The sequence below is a fragment of the Camelus bactrianus genome, chromosome 13, assembly GCF_048773025.1.
Source record: "Camelus bactrianus isolate YW-2024 breed Bactrian camel chromosome 13, ASM4877302v1, whole genome shotgun sequence".
NCBI lineage: Eukaryota > Metazoa > Chordata > Mammalia > Artiodactyla > Camelidae > Camelus > Camelus bactrianus.
Window position 1 is genome coordinate 33,562,348 of NC_133551.1, and position 21,261 is coordinate 33,583,608.

Sequence of the window (21,261 nt, forward strand, 5' to 3'; positions counted from 1 at the left end):
AAAGGTCACATGTTACCATCTTCTTAAGTGCTTTTTAACAGAGGCAGTGGTTCCATTTGATCCGTTTGACTCAATTTGATTCATTTATCCTTCATTACTTATTTGTGGACTACGTGGGACATCCACACTGGCTACCACCAGGGGTGCCAAGGTGAGCTCAGTATGAGCCCTCTGCTTCCCAGGAGCTGATAGCCTGATTGTCTGGATGGAGCAGGGTGATGGCTCACAAGAGAGAGGTACAGCATGTGATTTCAGGACTCAAAAGAAGTGAGACAATATCTTGTTTGGAGAGCAGGGAAGGTGCACTGCAATGGGTAGTTTCCGGCAGACAGAGAAAAGTCCCAGGCCGGTGAAGGAAATGTCCAAGAAGAAAGAAGATCATTCCCACTGGGTCAGATGCTGTGTGGTGGTGTCTCTGAAGGATGATGCCTCGGGTTGGCGGGTTTGGGAAGGGATCACAGGTGACTTTGGAAACAGTTGTTTCAAGGGGTTGTTGGGAGGAGTCCAGATTGCAGAGGCTAAAGGAGTGGCATGCATGGGCCAGGGAAGGCAGTGATACAGCGGAGTGGCTGAAGAAGGCAGAAGAGCTTGTGGAGTTACTTTTGTGTGTTGAAGGATAGAGGAGACCTGAATATGTTTGTTGGCTGAGAAGAAGAATCCGAGAGAGAGAGACACAGAGAGAGACAGAGACAGACAGGGAAACAGAGACAAAGAAAGAGAGCGAGATTAAAGATACTAAGGCGAGAAGATGCTTGATGAGCAAGGTGCTGGAGGTGCTAGAAGAACCTGAAATCCGCAGCAGAGGCAGCAGAGGTCAGCCTAGGAAAGCTTCTGGAATGTTTATTCCTCTGAGATGGAAGCAAAGGGAAGGGAGGGTGGGTGAAGGTTCAGAGAGATGTTGGAGAGGGAAGGGAAGTGAGCATTAGGTTCTTAGTTGTTTGAAGTCTGGAGGGAAGGCAGACTCTTCCCTCTGGTGGAGAATCATTGCAAATGGCCCGAATCTTCTCAGGCACTGGGAAGGGGGGTTAACAGTCAAAGAACTACGTGTCTGCCGAGATGACACCACAGGGCTTACAGTGGAGTTTCCGTAGAGTGTGTGACGACATCAAGCAGCCTGGGAGTGACGGTTTGGACAGGGGCAGGATGGGACTGACTGAAGGTGTGTGGATCCCAGTCGAATGTCATTAATGAGTTTAGGGAGGGTGTATGAGGAATATCTAGGAGGGTACCTCGAAGAGGCATAAAACCCCCAAGGACCTCCGCAGATTAGGCCATCTGCTAGGCATCTGGCACCTGAGATCCCATTTAATCTTCATAATAATCCTATTATGAGGATGGTTATCCCTGTTTTATGGATGATGAAAGTCAGGCACTCAGAAAGTCAACAGATGTGCTCCGGATCACACGATGACTAAGTGTGTTGCTGGGGTTTGAAGTCCGATGCCGTGGCATCCAGGAATCGGCATGTGCTAGATCTGTAACCCTGATTTAGGAGGCTGGAGGGGAAGTTTAACAGGCATCAGGAAGTCTGAATTCCACATCCCACTGCTTTCCCCCAAATTGGATCTTGTCCCTGGGGCTCAAGTCCCTCCCACTGAACGGAAGGCGGCTCCTCAGCCCGGCCTTCAGGGATGCTCTGCTCTCTCTGCACCACTATGCAAACTCCTCTCTTCCACTCCAGCCGCGTGGCCCCACACTCACCACACTCATTCCCTCCTCGGGACCTCTGCATTTTCTTCCTGTCTGGACCCTTTTCCATGAAGCTCTTCTCATGACTGGCTCCATCTTATCATTCAAGTCACAGCTCAGATGCCACCTCAGAAGGCTTCCTGGTGACTCCATCTGCAGTGGCTGGCCATCTCTCTAGCAGAACACCCTGTGTCTTTCTGTGGATGATCTTGACTTGTCACTTCTATCTGAGTTCTAACAGAACGCACTGAAGTTAACCAAGGGAGGCTGTGTTCTCTCTCGTTCCTTTCAGTCTCCCCGGCACCGAGACCAGGTCCTGGCTCATGGTGGGTGAAATTATTTGTTAGATGAATTAGTGGATGGATGACTCCTGGGAGCTAGGTTGAACTCTAGTAAACTTCCATGCTGTAAAATTCCATTAAGCAGCCTTGAGGCTCTTCACCTGCATGGACAGGTGATGTCCATAATGACAGCCTAAAGGTCTTTCTGCCTCCCACATCATCAGGGCAAGGGGAAGTTACAATTCTAACATTTTCCATGGATTCATGGATACCATAAAAGTGGTAGCTCAACTGAGAAAGGTGCGGAATTAAAGGAGCGTGCCTCTGTGTTCCGTCTGCTGTGTTCAGTGTTGGGGCCTTTCATTTGAGAACACGAGTGACAACGCCCACTGCTTTTTGAGTGCCTTCTCCAGCGCAGACGCAGAGCTGCCCTGCCATGTGAAGCAGGTATGTAATGCATTTTCTAAGTGAGATAACTGAGGCTCAGAGAGGTCAGGTGATATGGTCAAGGTCACAGAGCCAGCAGGTAGCTAAGCCAGAATTCCAACCATAATCTGTCATCCTCCCAATCTGGGCTTTTTCTGCTACTCCAAACTAGGTTCCACGGACCCCATGAGGCTTAGGAGCACCTATCACGTGCACAACAAATCTAAAGATTCGTAATGTAGCACCTTCATCTCTAGGTAGCTCACAGACTTGGAGCCTGCTAGAAGTCCTCCAGGCCAGCTTTGATTTGGTTGTTATAAATTTCTGCTGATGTTTTCTGAGAATCCAGTCAATACTCGTCAACCTTAAAATGGATTGGAAGTTCTTCCCTTTAACATGCTGAAACAGCTATATAGCCACAAGCATAAAGAATGAAGTGGGGCTGGGGAGATGGTCCGCAAGTGCCATTCCTTTCCCTCCCTGCAGAAGGGGTGTTGAGGAGGACAGATCCGTCCCACTCCAAACTGGGCTCCCTTCCCAGCCAGTTGCAAAGCATCCAGAAAGCCCATTACAAACCATAAAGGGCTGCACAGAAGTGACTCATCATTACTGAGACTAGAGCCACAGGTGCACCTCCACCAGCTCAGTCCTTGATGATGCATCCTCTATTTTTTTTTTCTTTTTTTTTGCCAGGACACCCCTGCAGAGGGGGAAGCTTGCTGAGTTGGAGGATGCTCAGTCAAGAGCCTTCCTCTTGCCTCCAGGGAGGGTTGGTTTGCTCCCTGGAGCTGCTCAGAAGCATCTACTGTGAAAGCCCCTGGGGAGGAGCTCGTCCTCACTCCACTGAGTTATAGGTCAAGTTCCTGAAGAGAGTATAGAGAATCATAACATGAGGCTCGTTTACACCTCTTAAAAGCAAAATAAAATAGTCATGGGGTGAAAATGTGAAAGCCTTTAACAAGGCAATGCAAACATTCCCATCTTTTTCAGGACAGAGCCGTGGGGTGACGCATAGAGTCATCACTCGGCTTCCACAGCCCAGCTGGTCATGATGCTCAGAGAGGCTTTAGGAAGAAAATTGCTGATCAATGAGCCCAACTAGTTTTCGTATCTACTGGCATCCTGGTCTTACTATGATCATTTCTGAAAAATTGGTTGTGGTGGGGTGGAGGGAACGTCAGACAAAGATTGGGTTTTTTCTTCTTCCTGCAGAACTTACAAGAAACCCTAACTGACATTTTGTGATAAACCAGATTTGTTACAATGAATATCCATGTCTTCATGAGCAAAGTAATAAGGACATAAAGACAAAAATACCATTCTGGACAGTAATAGTAATAGCAGTTAACACTTATTGAGTGTTATTATGTGCTAGGTTCTGTTCTAAGTGCTTTTAATACATTAACTCAGTAAGTGTCACAGTAACCTTGTGGGTTCTGTTATTATCCCCATTTTTCAGAAGCAGTGCTAAGAAAGTCTCAGACTAGCTCTGCTGAGATAGTTTTATTATTGTCCAAAAGACACACACAGATTTTTCCCACAAGCATCAGTACAGGGAAGATTGGGTTTTCCACATAGCACCACCCATTAGAGGTGGGATCCTCCAGACAACAGATAACAGGCTGATGGTCTCCTGCATCTCCTTTGGTGGAGAGGGATATGAGTTACAAAATAGAAATCTCTTTTGAGTTCTTATTTAATACTTTATCTTTTTTAAATGCCAGTTTTTCATTCCATTGTGAAATGTATATTAATTGCTTTGATATAAAAATTTATGGAGAGTTTTTCCCGCTCATTTTTCAAATGAGATGGTTATTCCTGGAAGATTTCCTGTCTATCCCATGGCATTTCTCATGTCCCCTGGTACATTGCACGAGATATCACTAGGCCTTTGAAAAGGACCTACAACCACAGCCAGTGACTCAAGAGCTACAGACACAGAGCAAACCTCAAGTGCACGGCAGTGGGTGATGTGAGGCCACCTGAGTGGTGTGTTCTAGAGCCGGACAGACCTGAGTCCTGGTCTCACCTTTTCTTACTTGGGCAGTTGATGTAGCTTCACTGACCTTCAGGGTCCTCATCTGTAAAATGGGGACAATGTGCTTTGGTTTAGGAAATAAAGTCAAGGTCATTGGCCCCCTTGGTCATCTCTGACTCTGCTGTGGACCTTTCTTGCTGGGTATCCTCAGAAAAGTGGCCAATGTTAAAGACTGCTAAAAATGTAGAATATAGGTTGCACCGCTGAGAAAGGACTGCTCTATTCCATGGCCCTTGAGTCGTCAGGCAGTGTCCCACTGAACAGGCTTCCAGCCCCTCGGGAGCTGTTCCAGCCTCTGTGCGTCTCTTGCAGGTGTCTGCAGCGTGGACCATCAGAACAGAGCTGGCTACACTGCCGTGATGATCACTCCCTTGGCTTCTGCAGAGACCGATGAAGACATGGCTGTCGTCTGGAAGCTCTTAAGAGAAGGAAATGTGAACATCCAAGCTACTCAGGTAGGAGCTGTGAACATGATCTCCTCTTTAATGGATGTGGGCACATCCCAGTTTTATTATGCCAGTCAGGTGAGAAATTCTGTGCAGATCCATCCTTTTTAACTCGAGAAGGCTGGGCCCTGCAAATGTCATCTGTCCAAAGCCTGAACTCTTGGTTTCCTCAAAGCCTCCTGAGACCCAGACAGGCTGGGACAGAGGTCAATGAGCTTGTAATCTGTGTCTGAGTCTGGAACTGGGCAAATTCCATCTGGGCAAACTCCTCAAACTGAACGTTCCCACAGTGAGCATCTTGAGAAGTCATTTGCTAGTTAGCTGCTCTAGGAAGCCCCTGTGGGTGATCCACCTTGATCACGAGTTACGGAGCAGTTCAGAGGGCTAGGGCATCCCTGTTGAGCTTCTGGGCTCTTCTACATGAGAACACAGAGCAGGGATGTGAGCCTTAGCCAGGAGGGCTTGGAGTTAGACAGGCTCCATATGGAACAATGGGAACACCTCAAAAGGCCACTTGCCCGTCTTTACCCAGTAGGAGAGCAAGTAGAGTGCATTCATCTCTCCTTTTCCCCCAAGTGATCATAGATGCAGCCTAACTCTCAAGAACTAGGAAGGGTCTGAGATTTTACTCTACCTTAAAGCTAATAAGGTAGCCTGCCGCAGTGTCATGGATGCTGACAGAGGACACAGGGACAAAGGACAGTATATCACTCACAGCAGCAACAGTAGTCACAGCATTGGTATTTACACCACTTCCCAATTCCCAGTTCCCAGCTGGCGGTATGAGGAGCGCTGGATCCCTGAGCCCAGAGTGGGTTGTGTTACTGGAGAGGAACCCTGGGCTTAGGAAACCTGAATCTTTTATCCTGGATAGTAAGCATGTCTGCCATCTGTGCTGGAGGAGACTCTCTGTCTCCCAAGGCTGTTCACTGTACATACATCCTTAAAAAGGCAGCGTAGAACAAAAGGCCAGAGAGCATCTCACTCACAAGATGTGCAGAAATCCAAGAGACTTGTAGAAAATTGTCCTCCAATGATATATTTAACTCCACTTTCCACTGCCACCCCAAAGTGACTGCAGACAGTAGCCTAACCTGATGGCAGTCACTTGTCACACTTCACATAGTAGCAATCCTGTTGATGGCAGGCAACAGACACTTGTAGCTTACTTTTTGGTTTTCAAAGTATTTTCACCCACCTATAGCCCCTAGTCCATAGGATTCAATAAAGCTGTTTTCATATTAAATAATGTTTAATTAAATAGGCATTTAAAATATTTTTTTCTAAATTGGCCCTCTTGAGGGGGAAATGCTCAAAATCAATGCCCTTCTCTTAATTGGCAGAACATACAAACAGCTCATAGAACTCAATAACAAAAAACAACCCAATTAAAAATGGCTGCACACCTAAACAAATGTGTCTCCAATTAAGACGTACAGAAGGCCCACAGGCATGTGAAAAAATGCTCAACATCACTGATTACCCACAAAACACAAGTCCAGATTACAGTGAGGTCTCACTTCACACCAGTCAGAATGGACATCATTCAAAAGTCCACAAATAATAAATGCGGGAGAGGGTGTGGAGAAAAGGGAACCCTCCTACACTGCTGGTGGGAGTGTAGTTTGGTGCAACCACTATGGAAAACAGTATGGAGATTCCTTAAAAAACTGAAAATAGACTTAACCTATGATCCAGCAATCCCACTCCTGAGCACATAAGTGGAGAAAACTCTAATTCAAAAAGATACATGCACCCTAATGTTCATAGCAGCACTATTTACAATAGCCAAGACATGGAGGCAACCTTAATGTCCATCAACAGATGACTGGATAAAGAAGCTGTGGTATATTTATACAGTGGAACACTACTCAACCATAAAAAAGAATAAAATAATGCCATTTGCAGCACATGGATGAGTCTTGAGATCATCATTCTAAGTGAAGTAAGCCAGAAAGAGAAAGAAAAATACCATATGATATCACTTACATGTGGAATCTAAAAAAAAATGACACAAATGAGCTTATTTGCAAAACAGAAATAGACTCACAGACTCAAAAACAAACTTATGGCTACCAGGGGGGAAGGGGGCAGGGGTGGAGGGACAAATTGGGAGTTTGGGATTTGCAGATACTAACTACTATATATAAAATAGATAAACAAGGTCCTACTGTACAGCACAGTAATACCTTGTAATAACCTATAATGAAAAAGAATATGAAAAGGAATATACACATATAACTGAATCACTATGCTGTATGCCAGAAATTAATACAACATTGTAAACTGACTATACTTCAATTAAAAACAAAACAATGCTCTTCTTATAGAAGAGAAACCGATGCTCTAGGAGAGTAAGGGACGCATCCCAGGTCACCAAGGAGGGATGGCAATTCATGCTGCCGCTGCTCCCTTCAGCTCCCTCTGGGGTCTTTACATAGGAAGAGAGCTGCAGGTACTGAGTTAAATAGGAGAAGTCGGGAGGCCGGGACTTTCCTGGGCTAAGCTGCTATGTCTCTCTGTATCTCCAGGGTCAGCGCTGTGCCTGTCCTGTAGCAGCTCTCTGTAAATGGTTGTTGAATTAAATTGTATAGAACTGGACCAGGAGGGAGGTGAGGAAGGAAGGGCCCCCAAGTCAGGCAGGGGGCAGACAGGAAGACATCTGCATATGTCATCTGTCTTTAATACCACTCGGAGAGAGGAGTCTGGAGGGAAATGTATGGTCTGGTTAGTGCGGTAAACAAGCATTACCTCAGGGCTGAGTATAAGCAAACCGAAGAGCAAACAGGCTTCTCTGGAAAGGTCTGTCTGCGTTCCAGAGAAGTGGGGAACCGGGACACCTAATGATACATTCCCACATCCTGGGATGGTCAGGCATTGTCTGTAATGCTCATAATGACAGTAACAGCCGACACTTACGCAGCATTTGTGACCCACTCGGGTCTCACACTAACCCCATAAGGCAGGTAGTATCATTAAGCATTGATATTCTACCAGATCAGAAAAAGTCACCAAGAGGTTAACTTGTCCGGAACCACCTAAGTAGTATGGCAGAGCCAGGGCTTTTCTGGTGACAACCCCCTTTCTTTTCTCTAAGCCCCAGCGCTCTGGGCAGGGAAGCATAATCCATCAGTGACTGCAGATTGGAGCTCTAATCAGTGAACACATCAGCCAACATGTTCTATGTGTAAGACAGGGTGCTCAGAGTCCCAGGGGATCTGAAAGGAGGGGAAGCATAGTCCTTGCCTCGTTCTCACAACCTTACAAAGCCTGGCCCATCAGAGATGCCTGGGACCAGGAGAGAACTGGGAGAAATACATAATCAAGTCGTATGAGAGGACTACGTATATACAGGAAAATCAATGAGAAATGATGGTCAATTTGTAATCAGAAAAATTACTGCCACACAGTATTATATTCACATCCTTTATCTCATTTGATTTTCACCAAAGCCCTGTGAGGGATACAGGACAGATCATGGTCATATTAATTTTTGAGAAAAGAAAGACGAAGATTCAGGGACGACAAGTGACGTGGCCTGGGTCACACACTAGGAAACAGGAGGACCAGAGTTTGGTCTCGCTTTCTGAGTCTAACCCCTTGCCTCATGCACTGATGAGCACAGGGATGTGAAAGATTGTTGTCAATGGCTATGGACTAGAAATGACCCCAGGACCATGCCAACAGGGACCTTGTTGAGACAAGAGCGTTCTGGGTGTCATTAAATGGAAAATACCAGGGGCGTTAAGAGCAGCCCAAGTCTTCCTTGGGGAAGTTAGGCTGGGAGAGGCCATAAGAAGCCATGGTACTAAAGCTTTCAACCCTTCATTTTTTCCATCATTCAACATTTATCAGCCCATACTTGGTGCTAGGTCCTGAAGAGACAGAGATGAAAAAGATTTAGTCCCTGCCCTCAAAGATGTCACAGTCCACGAGAAAGAGAGAGACTGACAGGTTGCAATACCAAATGGCAAGTGCTGTGTTTTGAACCCTGTGCCTGGGGGGTCAGTAGAGGGCATTAGAAAGGATGTAGCATTTGACTAGCATCTGGGGAAAGGAGTAGGAGTTTGCCAGGTGGAGGAGGATGTGTTGCATACCAAGAGCAGAAGGAGATTCAGATCAACTGTCACTTTCCAGAGAAGTCTTTCCTGGTCACACTCAGGCTACAGAGGGGGCACCTCCCATCAGCCCGACCTAACCGCGCCCCTGTGCCCTGTGTGCAGGGAGGCCAGACTGCTCTGATGCTGGGAGTCAGCCACGACAGGGAGGACATGGTCCAAGCGCTGCTGAGCTGCCAGGCAGATGTCAACCTGCAGGACCATGATGGATCATCAGCCCTCATGCTGGCCTGTCGCCATGGCAACGTCGACATGGTGCGGCTGCTCCTGACACACCCGGCCTGCGACAGCAGCCTAGCCAACAAGGTGAGACTTATGGGCGATTAACAAGTGGGTGTTTCACTTCCCTTTCTGAATAGTGCCTTGCCAGCCGGCAGAATTCAAGAAACCACATGGCAGTAGCAACAGAGTCAACCTCATGAGGCTGTCGTGGGATTTAAATGAGAGGACCCACGTAAATGCCAGGAGCCTTGGGTCTGGGAAAGCCAAAACCCAAGCCTCTCACACCATCCTGAGGGAATGTGCGGAGGCCTGGCCTTGGCCCTGAACCACATCTGGTCACGGCAACAGCAGCATGTGGGCCTTGAGGCAGCAGCTTGGACAGGAAAGCTCCGCTGTGCACATGGATTCCTGAAAGGCTGGATGAAGGAGCCAAGTGAAAGTTATGTCCACTCTTGGACAGGGACCCACCTTACAGGGTGGTCCATTTCATCAAGCCGCCCTGCTTGAAGATGTGTTGCTAGAATCGTGCTCCTGGTAAGGTGGTGGTGGTGGTGGTGGTGGTGATGAGGTAGCTATAATGGTAATCTGTGTCCTGTGCTGGCTCCGTGCCAGGTACTGTACCCGGCATTTACCCCACACCATCTCGTTTAAATCCACAACCACTTTATGAGGTAGATGCTCATGAGGAAATGGAGGCACTGAGTGGTTAAGTAACGTACCCAAGATCACACAGCTAGTGGAACCAGCTCCATCCAACTTCTGATTATTCAGAGGAACTAACTCTTTCCCTGCATTGCCTCATGAATCCTCACAGTAACCCAGTGAGGTAGACACGGTGATCCCTGTCTTGTGCTGATAAGGAAATTGAGCCCTGGAGAGTTCATGTGGCTGTCATAAGGTCACAAGATAGAGCCCTGGGGAGTTCATGTGGCTGCCATAAGGTCACAAGCTGCTGACTCGTGGAGCAAGGATTCAAGCCCAGGTCTGACTCCTTAATGCTGGCACTAGAATGCTTTAAACAGACATCTCTGTATTTTCTTAACATCCACAGTTCAAAAGGAACAAAGGCCTGGGGAGATAAAGAGAGTCCCCTCCATGCCCAGGGTCAGCCCCTCTCACCAGGCCACAGCTGAACACCCTGCCTTTGCTCCCTTAGTGATCCAAGCTGCTCAGAAACTCACACCACACCCAGGCAGCGTCTTCAGGTCCCTTGAACCCCAGCCCTACCCAAAGCCACTTCTGTAATCATTAGAGAGCACAGAGTCTCTTTAAATGCATGTGGAAACAGTGGTGGGCTCTGGAAATAAGAGCCTTCTTTCCCCTGTTTCCAAACATGATACAGTCAGACAAAGGCTCTGTGTTAGTGAGCTCCCTGGGGCAGAAGGCGGGTGGCCCCTTCACCTGGAACAGGTCCAGGGCCCTCTTAGGAGTGAGCACTACAGCTGGCCCGGGGAGGCCTGAAGGGGCAGGCCGTGTGGGACACGGGTGGGACGCGGGTGGGAGCAGGAGTTTTGAAGTCCCTGGTTAGCGGAGACAATCGGGCAGTGGGTGTGAGAGCGTCTCCTGGAGTGTGCCACCAAGTGGAGGACTCAGTGGCTGCTCTCGGGAGGTAGAGGAAGAGCCACAGCGGACAGGTCCTTCGTATTTCAAACCAATCAAGTGATTGTTAGATGCGTGGATTTTAAAATTTGACTGTGTGCCTTCGGGCAGGTCGCCTACCACCCTGAATCTCTGTTCGTCTGTAAATGAGGATAGTAACAGACCAGACCTAAATACAGTAACGTTTGTCAAGCCCGTTTGACATTTAGGAGGCGCTCTGTGGGTACCTGTCCTTGTTGCAAGTAGGTGAACTGAGATAACAAACAGGAAGCAGCTGCCGCGTGAATGAGTAGGGACCTTGGTGTTTGCAGGCAGTGTCTGGAGGGAGTCGGGAGGATGTCTGGAGTTAGGGGAGCCAATCAGAGAAGAAGGGAGAAGTGGCTCTCATTTGGGGGTGATTTTGCCCTCCAGGGGAGATTCAGCAATGTCTGGAGACATTTTTATTTGTCTTAAGTGTGTGTGGGGAGAGGCCATGGATGCTGCTGAACATCCTACAGTGGGCAGGAACACTGAAGAATTACAAATTTTCTGGCCCAACATGTCAAGAGTGCCGCAGCTGAGAAACCCTGATGTGAGAGAGTGCTGAAGCCCAGGGGGGACAGAAGCCATCCCAGTCAAGTGCTGGATCAGGAAGAGACAGATCAGGGTTGAGGACCCGGCTGGCTGCAGTTTGGGGCGGGGCTGGAAGCCTGGGAAGTAGGAACTGGGCAGCTAGGTGGGAGATGGTGTCAGAATCCTGCCCTAAGGGAAGGCGGAGAGGGTTAGGGGATGCCCAGCAAGCATAGGGGTGCCTCTGCAGTGCAGGCAGCAGGCCCACAGGAGGTTCTAGACCCTGCTCACAGCCCAGTCACCTGCTGCCTTCTGGGACAGGGCTGACTCAGGAGTCACACCCAAATTTCCCAAGTGAATCGGGCGAGGTGTTTCAGTGGGAGAGGGGGACAGCTGATGGGGCCCTAGCAAACAGCAAGCCCTGTGCCTCCAGCTTCGCGTTGAGGGGTGAGCTCCAGCCCGAATCACGATCACTGTCTCGTCTCAATGATCACTTTCCTGTGGAGACTCAGATGTTCCCTTGGAAAACTGAGAGAAGTCGTGTCCTGAAAGTGGTTTTTCTCATCCTACCAGCAGTTACAGGTTGCTGTAAGTGTAGAACCCACAACAGCCAGCAGGGTCCTTTCCGTGGGTTTAGAAGGTAATTTGAGAAATCAGTCACCCAGCCCCTCGCGGCTGCCAGAGCGTCAGGGACCAGGAGGTAGTGGTGAGGACCGAGCCCTGGTCCCCGAGGCTCACCCACTGCAGGGCTTGTTCTGTTGGTGCCTCCACAGCACCCATCAAATCGAGAGCTGCTTGAAGACAGAGACTTGCCTTTCTCGTCTCTGCCTGGTCTGTAGTGGCTTCTTCGTGAGTTCTCGTCGTATTGAGAGACAGCCCCCGCCCACCACACAGACACGCAGATGCACACGCGCACAGGTGTGCCGGCTGCCTGAGCCCCTTCTGTCTCCCCAGGCCTGCGGTGCTGCCGAGCAGGGACTTGCTGTGCCCGGCTCCCAAGGGAGCTGCACACTGTGGGCTTGTTCCCGGGGCTCTGCCAGAGGCACCTCAGGGACCCCCCCCAAGGCGGTCTCTTTGGCCACACTTTCTGAACTAAGTGGGGTCCCCCCACTTTCCACGTCTGCCATTGAGGAGTCCACAGATGCAGGCAGGCTGTCACCCCCAGGTGGGCCCTGTCCCAAGGTTCACTTCTCATAATAATGGTAATCACACTGTCTTTGTGTTGACATCGAGTCTCAGGGTTGGCAAAGGGTAGCGATGGAGTCCACAGGGGACAGGCATAAAGAAACCCAGGCCCCTCCTGTAGGGCTCTCACTGGACTCTGCTGGCTTCCAGACCTACTCAATCTAAGAATACACGTGAGGACTGAGGTTGCTTGGGTTCTTCGTCAACCTGAAATGCACGCTCTCCGTCATCATCCAGCGTTCCCTCTTTGAGCAGTGCTGACTGAGGGCCGACCAGATGGCAGGCACGTGGCCAGGGGCTGGGTGTTCATGCTGGGCCTGCAAACAGGCCAGATCCAGTGTCTGACTTCGTGGGGACTGAGATTTCTCAAATAACCCCGCAAATACCAACTTAAAAAGGGCAGTTACAGGGAGGTACAAGGAGTCACCAGGCCTTTCAGAGCAAGAACTCCATATGTTTTGTGAAGCCCTTGTGCTGAAATGCCACTTCCTCTGCTCTGCCCTGCCCCCAGCCTCCACACACAGGGCGGTCTCTGTTCCTCGGCTGGCTTGGGTGGCCTTCAGCCGTGCGTTCTAGTTATTTACATGTGTGCGGAGCCCCAGTGGCAGCTGGACTCCATCCTGGAGCACAGAGAAGAGACTGAGGGGTTTTCAGCTGAGTCTGAACACGTCCCACCTGCTTCAGTGGATTTCCCACTTTGAGGGGAGTAATTCCCCCCATCTATAGTACAGCAGAGAACACTCTCGTGGGGTTTTGGGTGGCCCGGCTCCCATGTAGCAAACCCATTAATATTTATGCAGCAAAATGTAAAAATGTTCACACTAAATGGGCTAAGTAAGGACTGGAGATAGCCTCAGGTGGGGTTTGGCTCTCTGAACTAGGTTTATGATGGTGAAGACTTGGAAACAATGTAAGTCTCCAATAGAAGGGGAAAATGGTATGTTCTGATGCCTGTGTAAGAGCAGGGAAAGTCTTATAACATACTATAGTAAGTTCAAAATAACAGTTGATTCAAAATTGATATACAGTGTCATTCCTCTATTTAAAAATCAGCAACAAATTTGCACAGGAGAAAAGGCTGGAGGGAAACAGATTCCAAATGCTAACTTTCATTTAGGTCTGTGTCATGGAATAATGGAAGAGTTGTTTTCATTCCTCTGTTCTCCAATTTAAAAAAAAAGTATTAAAAACCAAGTGATGCTTCTTTATTTTCATTGACACAGATTTCCCAGGAGTGATTGCTGTTCCCACGAAAGGGGGGCCATTTCTCACAATCCTCAGGCCACACTCAAGTCTCCTCCTCTCCTGGGGTCTGTAGATGCTTCAAATAGACTTCTACGCCCCAGGCATACCCCCCTGTTCGCAACTCACCCTTCCTTTCTGGGGTGGGAGGCCAATGGGATAAAAAATTTGTGTCTCCTTTTCTTTCTTCCCTGTAGGCTGGCCAAACGGCTTTGTCCATTGCTCTGAAATCTCCCGCCCACGTGGAAATTGCAGGGCTGCTGCGGGCCCACGCGAAGCAAGGCAGGTCCCTGGGGCCGTAGGCTGCGGAGGAACTGGCCACCGGGAACAGAAGGCGCCTTCTCTGGACTCCTCCCTCACCCTTGGAGAGGGCATGGGTCACAGCCAGAGGGCCGCCCCTCAACAGAAAAAACTATGTCAAATATGCACATACATTCCTGTTGTATAATTCTGCTCATTAGGATGCTTTGTAGTTTTTGCCTTAGGCCAGGCCCCAGAACTCTGTGGGCTGCAGAGGGGTGCAAGGTGCAGGTGCACTGGTGTCGGCTAAAAATCCCAAGCATCTTCAGCCTCGAATTCCTGGTGACTCTACCGTTTGTAGCACCATGTAGAGAGCAAGCAGGCAGGAGCTCAGTAGCAAAGCAATACTTTTTACATGGAATTTTAAGTGCACCGTCTTTTTGTTTTTTAATCAATTATATATGAACACGTCCCATTGAATATGCATGTCTACAGAAGACAGGGTGGGAAAGGGGAGGGATTTAAGCAGCTGCCCTGGCGATCATTCTCTGGAGGACCCTCTGAGAATCACCATGCAGGCAGGTGAAACTGAACAAACCCCGTCTGGGGCCTTTGTTTAGCTGGGGTTGACAGAGAAATCTTAAATTCAGACGAGGTAGGATGAAGCACATTGGCATCAACGCCAGATATACAGTCTTGACCGTTTCTAAGTCGTCAGGTAGCTCCAGTTTGCTCCAGGGAAACGAATTGATCAGGAAATCCAATCCTGTGAAGCACACCACATATATGTAGGCAGAGTCCAGCTATGTCAGCTCTTCTGAATCTGTGAAAGAAACAAGTGAATTGGAGGGAGCATCCTTCTAGGGGTGGGTTATTGTCACCCAGAAGCCACCGCTTTTCCTCCATAGCGGTATCCATGGTCTCATGGTAATCCCAGCTCCTATCCCCTCCCATCCTTATGAGTGGGCTGTAAGCCCCCATGAGGCTCTGACGTTTCCCAGGCTCTTGGCTGCAGAGCCTGCCAGCCCGGGCTGCAGCAGGAGTGTGGAAGCTGGCCGGGCAGGCCCCACTCTGCACTCTCTCTCTCCACTGGACAGTTCTTTCTTAAACTTCCACAATCCTGGGGGCCCACATGTGCACAGCTCACGTTCACTAACTCACACAAGGTCATCTATGAATTTCTTCTTTCCTAAAAATCTCTTATGCAAAAAAAATCCCCCCTTATATAAAAAGGAAAGACATCAAAGTTGGGTGAGCCTCACGCTGGCAACGCAAAAGCTTGAGTTCTTCTTTGACACAGATGCCAATTTGCTTGGTGTCCCTTGGGCAAGTCACGGAAACCTCCCTGGGAGGTTTCATCATCTCTAAAAGTGGAAATCATCATACAACCCACTTCCTGGGGCGGGGAGTGCAGGGCAAGGAACAGCCAGTGGAAGCTTTGGAATCTCATCTGTAATCCATAAAGACCGTCCACAGAGATGGCAGAGGAAAAGTCAGTACACCGTTGTGGTTCATAAGAGAGGCTCAAAGTCCCAGAACAGGACAGTGGTGTATGACGGTGTTGCTCAGAGAGAATGGAGCAAATAATGACTTAAAATGCTTTAACTGGGTTTATTTTGACCTCAAAGCACATTTTAAGAGTAAAAACCCACATTAATAAATGTTCTAGCCCAGTGCTTCTCAAACTTCAATGTGCATACAAATCACCTGGCGATCTTGTTAGACTGCGGAAGGTCCGGGAGGGAAGGAGGCTGGAGAGTCCACATTTCTGACCGGTTCTCAGGGCCCGCTGCCACTGCTGGGCCATACCGCACTTGGAGTAGCAAGGCTCTGGCCTATTCTGACTGTTTATATATTAAAATGCTGCCTCTCAATCTCTTGTCTCGAAGTTCCTTTCCATTCCTCTGCTCTCGGCTCTTGGGGACTTGCAGTGTGGGCTTGTTTTCTGCTGTGATTCTGACGAGAGCAGCAGGGGGTCGTGTCCTGTGCTGCCCATTTGGGGTCTATTTGCACATTTCACATTAGGGTGGCAACGTTCATTTGGTCATATTTTTTTTTTTAAATTACCTCATTTAAGTCCAGCTATTAGAAACAGCTTCTTTACCAGAGAAGGCAAACTGGTTTTCCTTGAGTTTGAAGCAACCGAGTCATTATCAAAAAGACTTTCCCAACCCTTTCTGAGGTTTTTAAAATAAGTTTATTTTCATCTTAAGTTTGGAATGTGAATACATGATCTCATCCCTTATAACCACTCCATTCCACTGGAATGTGAGCCCAGAACGTAGTGAGATGAAGAAACATGGCCTGCCTCCCTGTCATTGTCACTTCTCTAGAATTCATTCAACAAATATTTGCTGAAACTGGCCAGATGCCTGACACCGTTCCCCGCAGTGACTTTTAGAAAGCAGCTTGGTCGCCTCTAGAAAAATAGCATCTAAGGTTTCCATGACCCCCATCCCAGGCTTTCCAGGACTTTAAGCCAAGGCTCCACTGATGAGTACATTTGTCAAGTGCCTGACAGCACAGCCTCCAAGCAACATAAATCAGGCTCTCTGGAGACAGGTATTAAGCTCAGGCCTGGGGAGAGACCAACAGGTATTTTAATTAGCTTCCCTCATTGCCTTCACGGAGCTTACAATGTGCTTTTGGAAGACAGGACACATGTGCTAATAGTAAGGAATGAGACCAGGCAACACAGTTCATTCCACAAGTATTTCTGCAGTGTCCGCCGTGTGCTGGTGCCGGGTTTGCGTAAGAGATACCACAGTGACACGGTTCAGACGGCCACTTCATCATCTACTTGGGGAAACAGAATGGTGACAAGGTAGCTCAGTACCGACAAAGGATACAGGACACCAGAGCTGGCCTTAGGAAGTCAAGGGAGGCTTCCAGAGAAAGAAGTGAAGCTCCTGAACTGGAAACAGAGAGATTAGTGGATGTTAGCCAGGAAGGAGGAGGCGTGAGAGGTGAGGAGAGAGTGTGCCAGGCAGAGAGACCAGTGTTGCCGAGGCTGGAAGCTTCGAGAGCCGGCATTTGGGGACCTTCATTCAGTCTGATAGAACCGCTGTGTAGAGTTCAAGTGAGATGCCGAGATTAGAAGGTGGATTTGGAAGAAATGAGACTGAAAATACATGGGGACCAGATCGTAAAGAGCCCCAAAGCTGTGATAAGGCTGCTTTCTAAAGGCAGTGAAAGGTTATTGCTTATGATTGAGAAATTCATCTAATCTTCATCTAACACAGGTATGTCCGATACTTACTCCCGTCCAAGTACTGTGTTTGGGGCTGGGGACATACATTACAGTTTAGCAGGGAAGAAAGACAAGTCATTTCGGCCCAGAATGATGCATGCTGCAACTGGGAAAGTGCAAGGTTTGTGGGACACACAGGTGGGAGCCCCAGGGTGTCTGAGGGTGGGGAGGGGGTCCAGGAAGGCTTCCTGAGGAATGTTTAAGCTATCTGACGGATGACTAGGCATTAGCCAGGTGAAGAGGAGCTAAGGAAACAAAGCCTCAAGACTAGAGTGAACACTGACTTGAGGCATTAGAAGAACTTCAGTGCTCCTGGGGTAGAAAAAAGGAAGACTTGCAAGGTGAGGCAGGAGAGAAAGCCACTGCAACAAGTTTGGACTTGAAGGAAATAGGAACATGGGAAGTGATGCTCAGATTTATATTTTAGAAAGAGGGACTCCAGGTTTGGAGGCATGAGGGACATTTATTCAACAAACATTTGTGGACTATCTATTCTCGGTCCCAGGCTCCAGAGTTCATGGTTTGGTGGAGGAGACAGACCTAGGCTGACAGCGACTGCAGCAGGATGAGTAATGGAGGTCTGAATAGTGCTGTGGGGACCGGCTCGGCCAGAGGGAGTCAGGGAAGCCTCACGGAGGAGGTGGCCTTTGAGCTAAGCCACAGGGATGTCCAGGAGTTTGCCCAGGCAGTCTAGACAAAACAGCAGGCATAAAGATGCAAAGGGTAAGAGAGCATGGCCTGCCCTTTCAGAGTCATTTCAGAGTGACTTGGGTTTAGTTTGCATGAGGGAAGTGACTGGAGAGGACATCTGAGAGGGAGGTCAGTGAACATATCTCACCTGTATGTTGAAATTAGGAATTTGGACTTGAGCCTGTAACTTGAGGGGGAATCACACAGACTCCTTAGAGAATCTGAAGATCTCTTTGGAAAAACTGCACATATGCCAAATTTGCATGTAATTTCAGGGATTCCGAAATCTGTAGTTAAAATCTCACTGCCCTGGGCTGTGGGGAGCCACTGAAGAATTTCTGAACAGTGGAGCCACATGATCAGATGTGCACTTTAGAATGATCATGGGACGGGGGAGGCTAGAGAGAGACGGGAGGCAAAAAGATTTGCTAAAACGTTCTCCTAAGACACTGGATATGAAGCTGAAAGGGCCCGTTCCATTGTGGCATCAGTAGGAATAAAGAATAGGGTGCTGTGGGGCAGGCATTAGGCGTGGGCATGCGCCAGCTTGTGATGACAGACTGGATGGTGGAGAAGGGTCAAAAATAAGTGGCAGGAAAATGCTGATGCCACTGTCCCCAATATCCTTTCTTTCCTTCCTCCTTAGTAATAGAATCCCCAGCTTTTAGCTGGGCACATTGCCACCCAGAAGAGACTTCACGTCCCAGCCTTTCTTACAACTTGATGTGGCCATGTAACTGGATGAGCGCCCTCAGCATCTCATGGCAGGCTCAAGGGTCTAAGCCGAGGGTGGTGGATTTCAGGGGAAATGCTCAGGGAGGAGCATCATCTCAATGGCGAGGTGTAATGGACATGTCCTCTGGTACCGGCCCCCGTTCCACAGCCACAGTGAAGTCACCCCACCCACAGCCTGGCAGAAGGTGAGGCTTGTGTCACTAGAGCAGATTCCTGAACACAGGCTCCGGGCCACAAGGCAGCCACTCCTAAAGCGAGACAGTGCCCGTGAACTGGCCTGGTATGGAAATATGGGCAGGACCATTGAATTATCTGAGAAATTTAAATGCAGAAACACGTAGAGTTTTAGGCAGTAGCAGTAGATTACGCTAGGGAGAGAGAAGAGGAAGAAGCCAAAACTTATGGTTACCAAAGTGGGGGAGGGTAAATGAGGAGCTTGTGACTAACATATACAAAAGAGATAACCAACAGCTCAGGGAACTATATTCAATATCTTGCAATAACCTATAATGGAAAAGAAACTGAAAAAGAATATATATGCTGTACACCAGAAACTAACACAACACTGTAAATCAACTATACTTCAATTAAAAAATAAATTAAAAAAAATTTTTAAAAGCAGCCTTGGTCCCTGGTCACTGAAGGATGAGCACTGGAACTGACTGGGCCCATAAGACCTTCTCCTAGGAACTCTGAAGCTGGGATTTTGAAAGAGATTCAGTCTCCTTCTGGGTGTCTGTGTTATAAGATGTCACTCTCAAAAGCTGCTAATAGCCAAGGTCAGCCACGTGGACTGAAGAGCAAAAGGGACTCTTCAGCCAGAAAGGCTTCCTGGCTTCACCAGAGCGAGCCTTGCTCCCTCCTAAGACCTCAGCAGATGCCTAACCTTCAATTCCATAACCACCCTAGCTGTTTTCCTTTCCCAGCCTCCTCTCAGGTTGTAGGAGGTGACAAGGGCAGGGTGTCTGGAATTGGCTCTCTCGGGGGTAGAATCTCAGCTGAACGTCTTGGCTACTCAGGCTCCTGAGCTGTGCACTAGGGGATGATGGTTCCTTCTCTGTTCTTTCACGAGCTTGATTAGGTAAGGCATCCTCTTTCAAGCTTGACCCCAATGACATAACTCGATATACAGAAGAGTACTTTCCTTTTCCTCTGGCCGTTTGATTTTTTTCTCTAGACCTGGTCCCATAAAAATAGAAGCTGACCTTCACTGAGTATTTAGAACTACCCAGACATCAGTCTTAATAGTGTTGTATGAAATCAATTGCTCCTTATAACAACCCTTTGAGGTAGCCATTAATATTGTCCTTGTTGAACATATAAAGAAACTGAAGCACAGAGACGTTAAGTAACTTATCCAAGGCCACACAGCTAGTAAACAGCAGATGTGGGATTTCAAGCAGTGGATCTGGCTCTGTGACTCCACTCCACCACTTGCCGTTCCATCCGGAGCTCTTCTTGCTCCCTTGATAGTGACCCAGGCAGGGGACGGGTGCCCGCAGCAGGGGATGGAGACTGCTGAGGGAACAAAGTTGCTTCAGGGACCCAGCATTAAGTCAGTGGCTGACCTGTAGGTCCTGCTGGGTGGCCCTGGGACAGAGGAGACAACAGGCACAGTGTTTGGGACTGGAACGGCTGAGGGGTTGGGACCTCCGTGTGCTCGGCATTCTTGGGGAAGACAGCAGCCGTCTCTGCAGGGTACAGATGGTCTGAAGCCACACTGCCTCAATGACCCCCTCAGTAGGGAATTCCTTATAAGTCCAAATCAGTTTCTTCACCCCCTGTTCCCCCTGAGAAAGATGGGCCTGGGATAGAGGGGGCCCAGCCAGTGATGGAGGGGCTCCTGCCTGCTCCACATCCACGCTCAGTGAAGGCCTGGAAACAGCTACTGGGCCTTCGCTCCAAAGCAAAGGGAAACATCCTACTGCTGAGTAGGGGGTGGGGGAGACATTCTCCAGTCTTCCTTTTGCCTTAGAAGTGAGGAAATTTCCACTCTTCTCTCCAGAAAGGGAAGCTCTGAGAAGAAACTGGAGTCCCTCTCCTGCTACCTCTGTGGTCGGGTCCGGAACTGGATAGGCACGAAGCCCAGCCCAGTCTCTGCTCCGCCTGCCCGCAGAGAGGATGCACAATGATCTGCCTTCCACCCCGCTGGCTCAGCAGGGCAGGCCGGCCGCGTAGGGGACTGAGACTCTGATCACCACTTCCAATGTGGGGGGCGGGGTTGTTTCCCTCATCCAAGCCATTCTTGGACACTCCCTGGGTGTTCTGCCTTCAACTAAGTTCTGACACCATGTATCTGGAAATGGCATCAGACTCATCAGGTTAAGGGCTCAGTCCCACAAGACTGCCCTGCACTTCAGATGCCAATCACAAGCCCAGGCTGTCACCTGTGCTTCTGACCCACTGACCCCATGACCTCCTCCTTGAGTTCGATTCATTTGCTACAGCAGCTCACAGAATTCAGAAAAACACTTACTTACTAGACCACCGCGTTATCATAAATGGATATAACTCAGGAGCAGCCAGATGGAAGAGACGCAGAGGGTAAGGT

At 48.8% G+C, this 21,261-nt stretch overlaps 1 protein-coding gene across 6 annotated transcripts in view; it reads left to right on the forward strand.

The window, feature by feature from the left end:
* The window catches only part of KANK4 (KN motif and ankyrin repeat domains 4), an 84,452-nt gene that overhangs the window by 51,008 nt on the left and 12,183 nt on the right, over positions 1-21,261 (forward strand). For 5 of the 6 annotated variants that reach the window (XM_074376364.1, XM_074376362.1, XM_074376363.1 and 2 more), the window contains 3 exons: positions 4,747-4,889; positions 9,104-9,304; positions 13,993-15,909. In XM_074376364.1, coding sequence (XP_074232465.1) covers positions 4,747-4,889; positions 9,104-9,304; positions 13,993-14,097 — 449 coding nt within the window. In that variant the 3' untranslated portion in view covers positions 14,098-15,909. Of the gene's footprint in view, positions 1-4,746; positions 4,890-9,103; positions 9,305-13,992; positions 15,910-21,261 lie in introns of those variants that run through there. The other variant, XR_012511214.1, reaches the window with a different exon arrangement.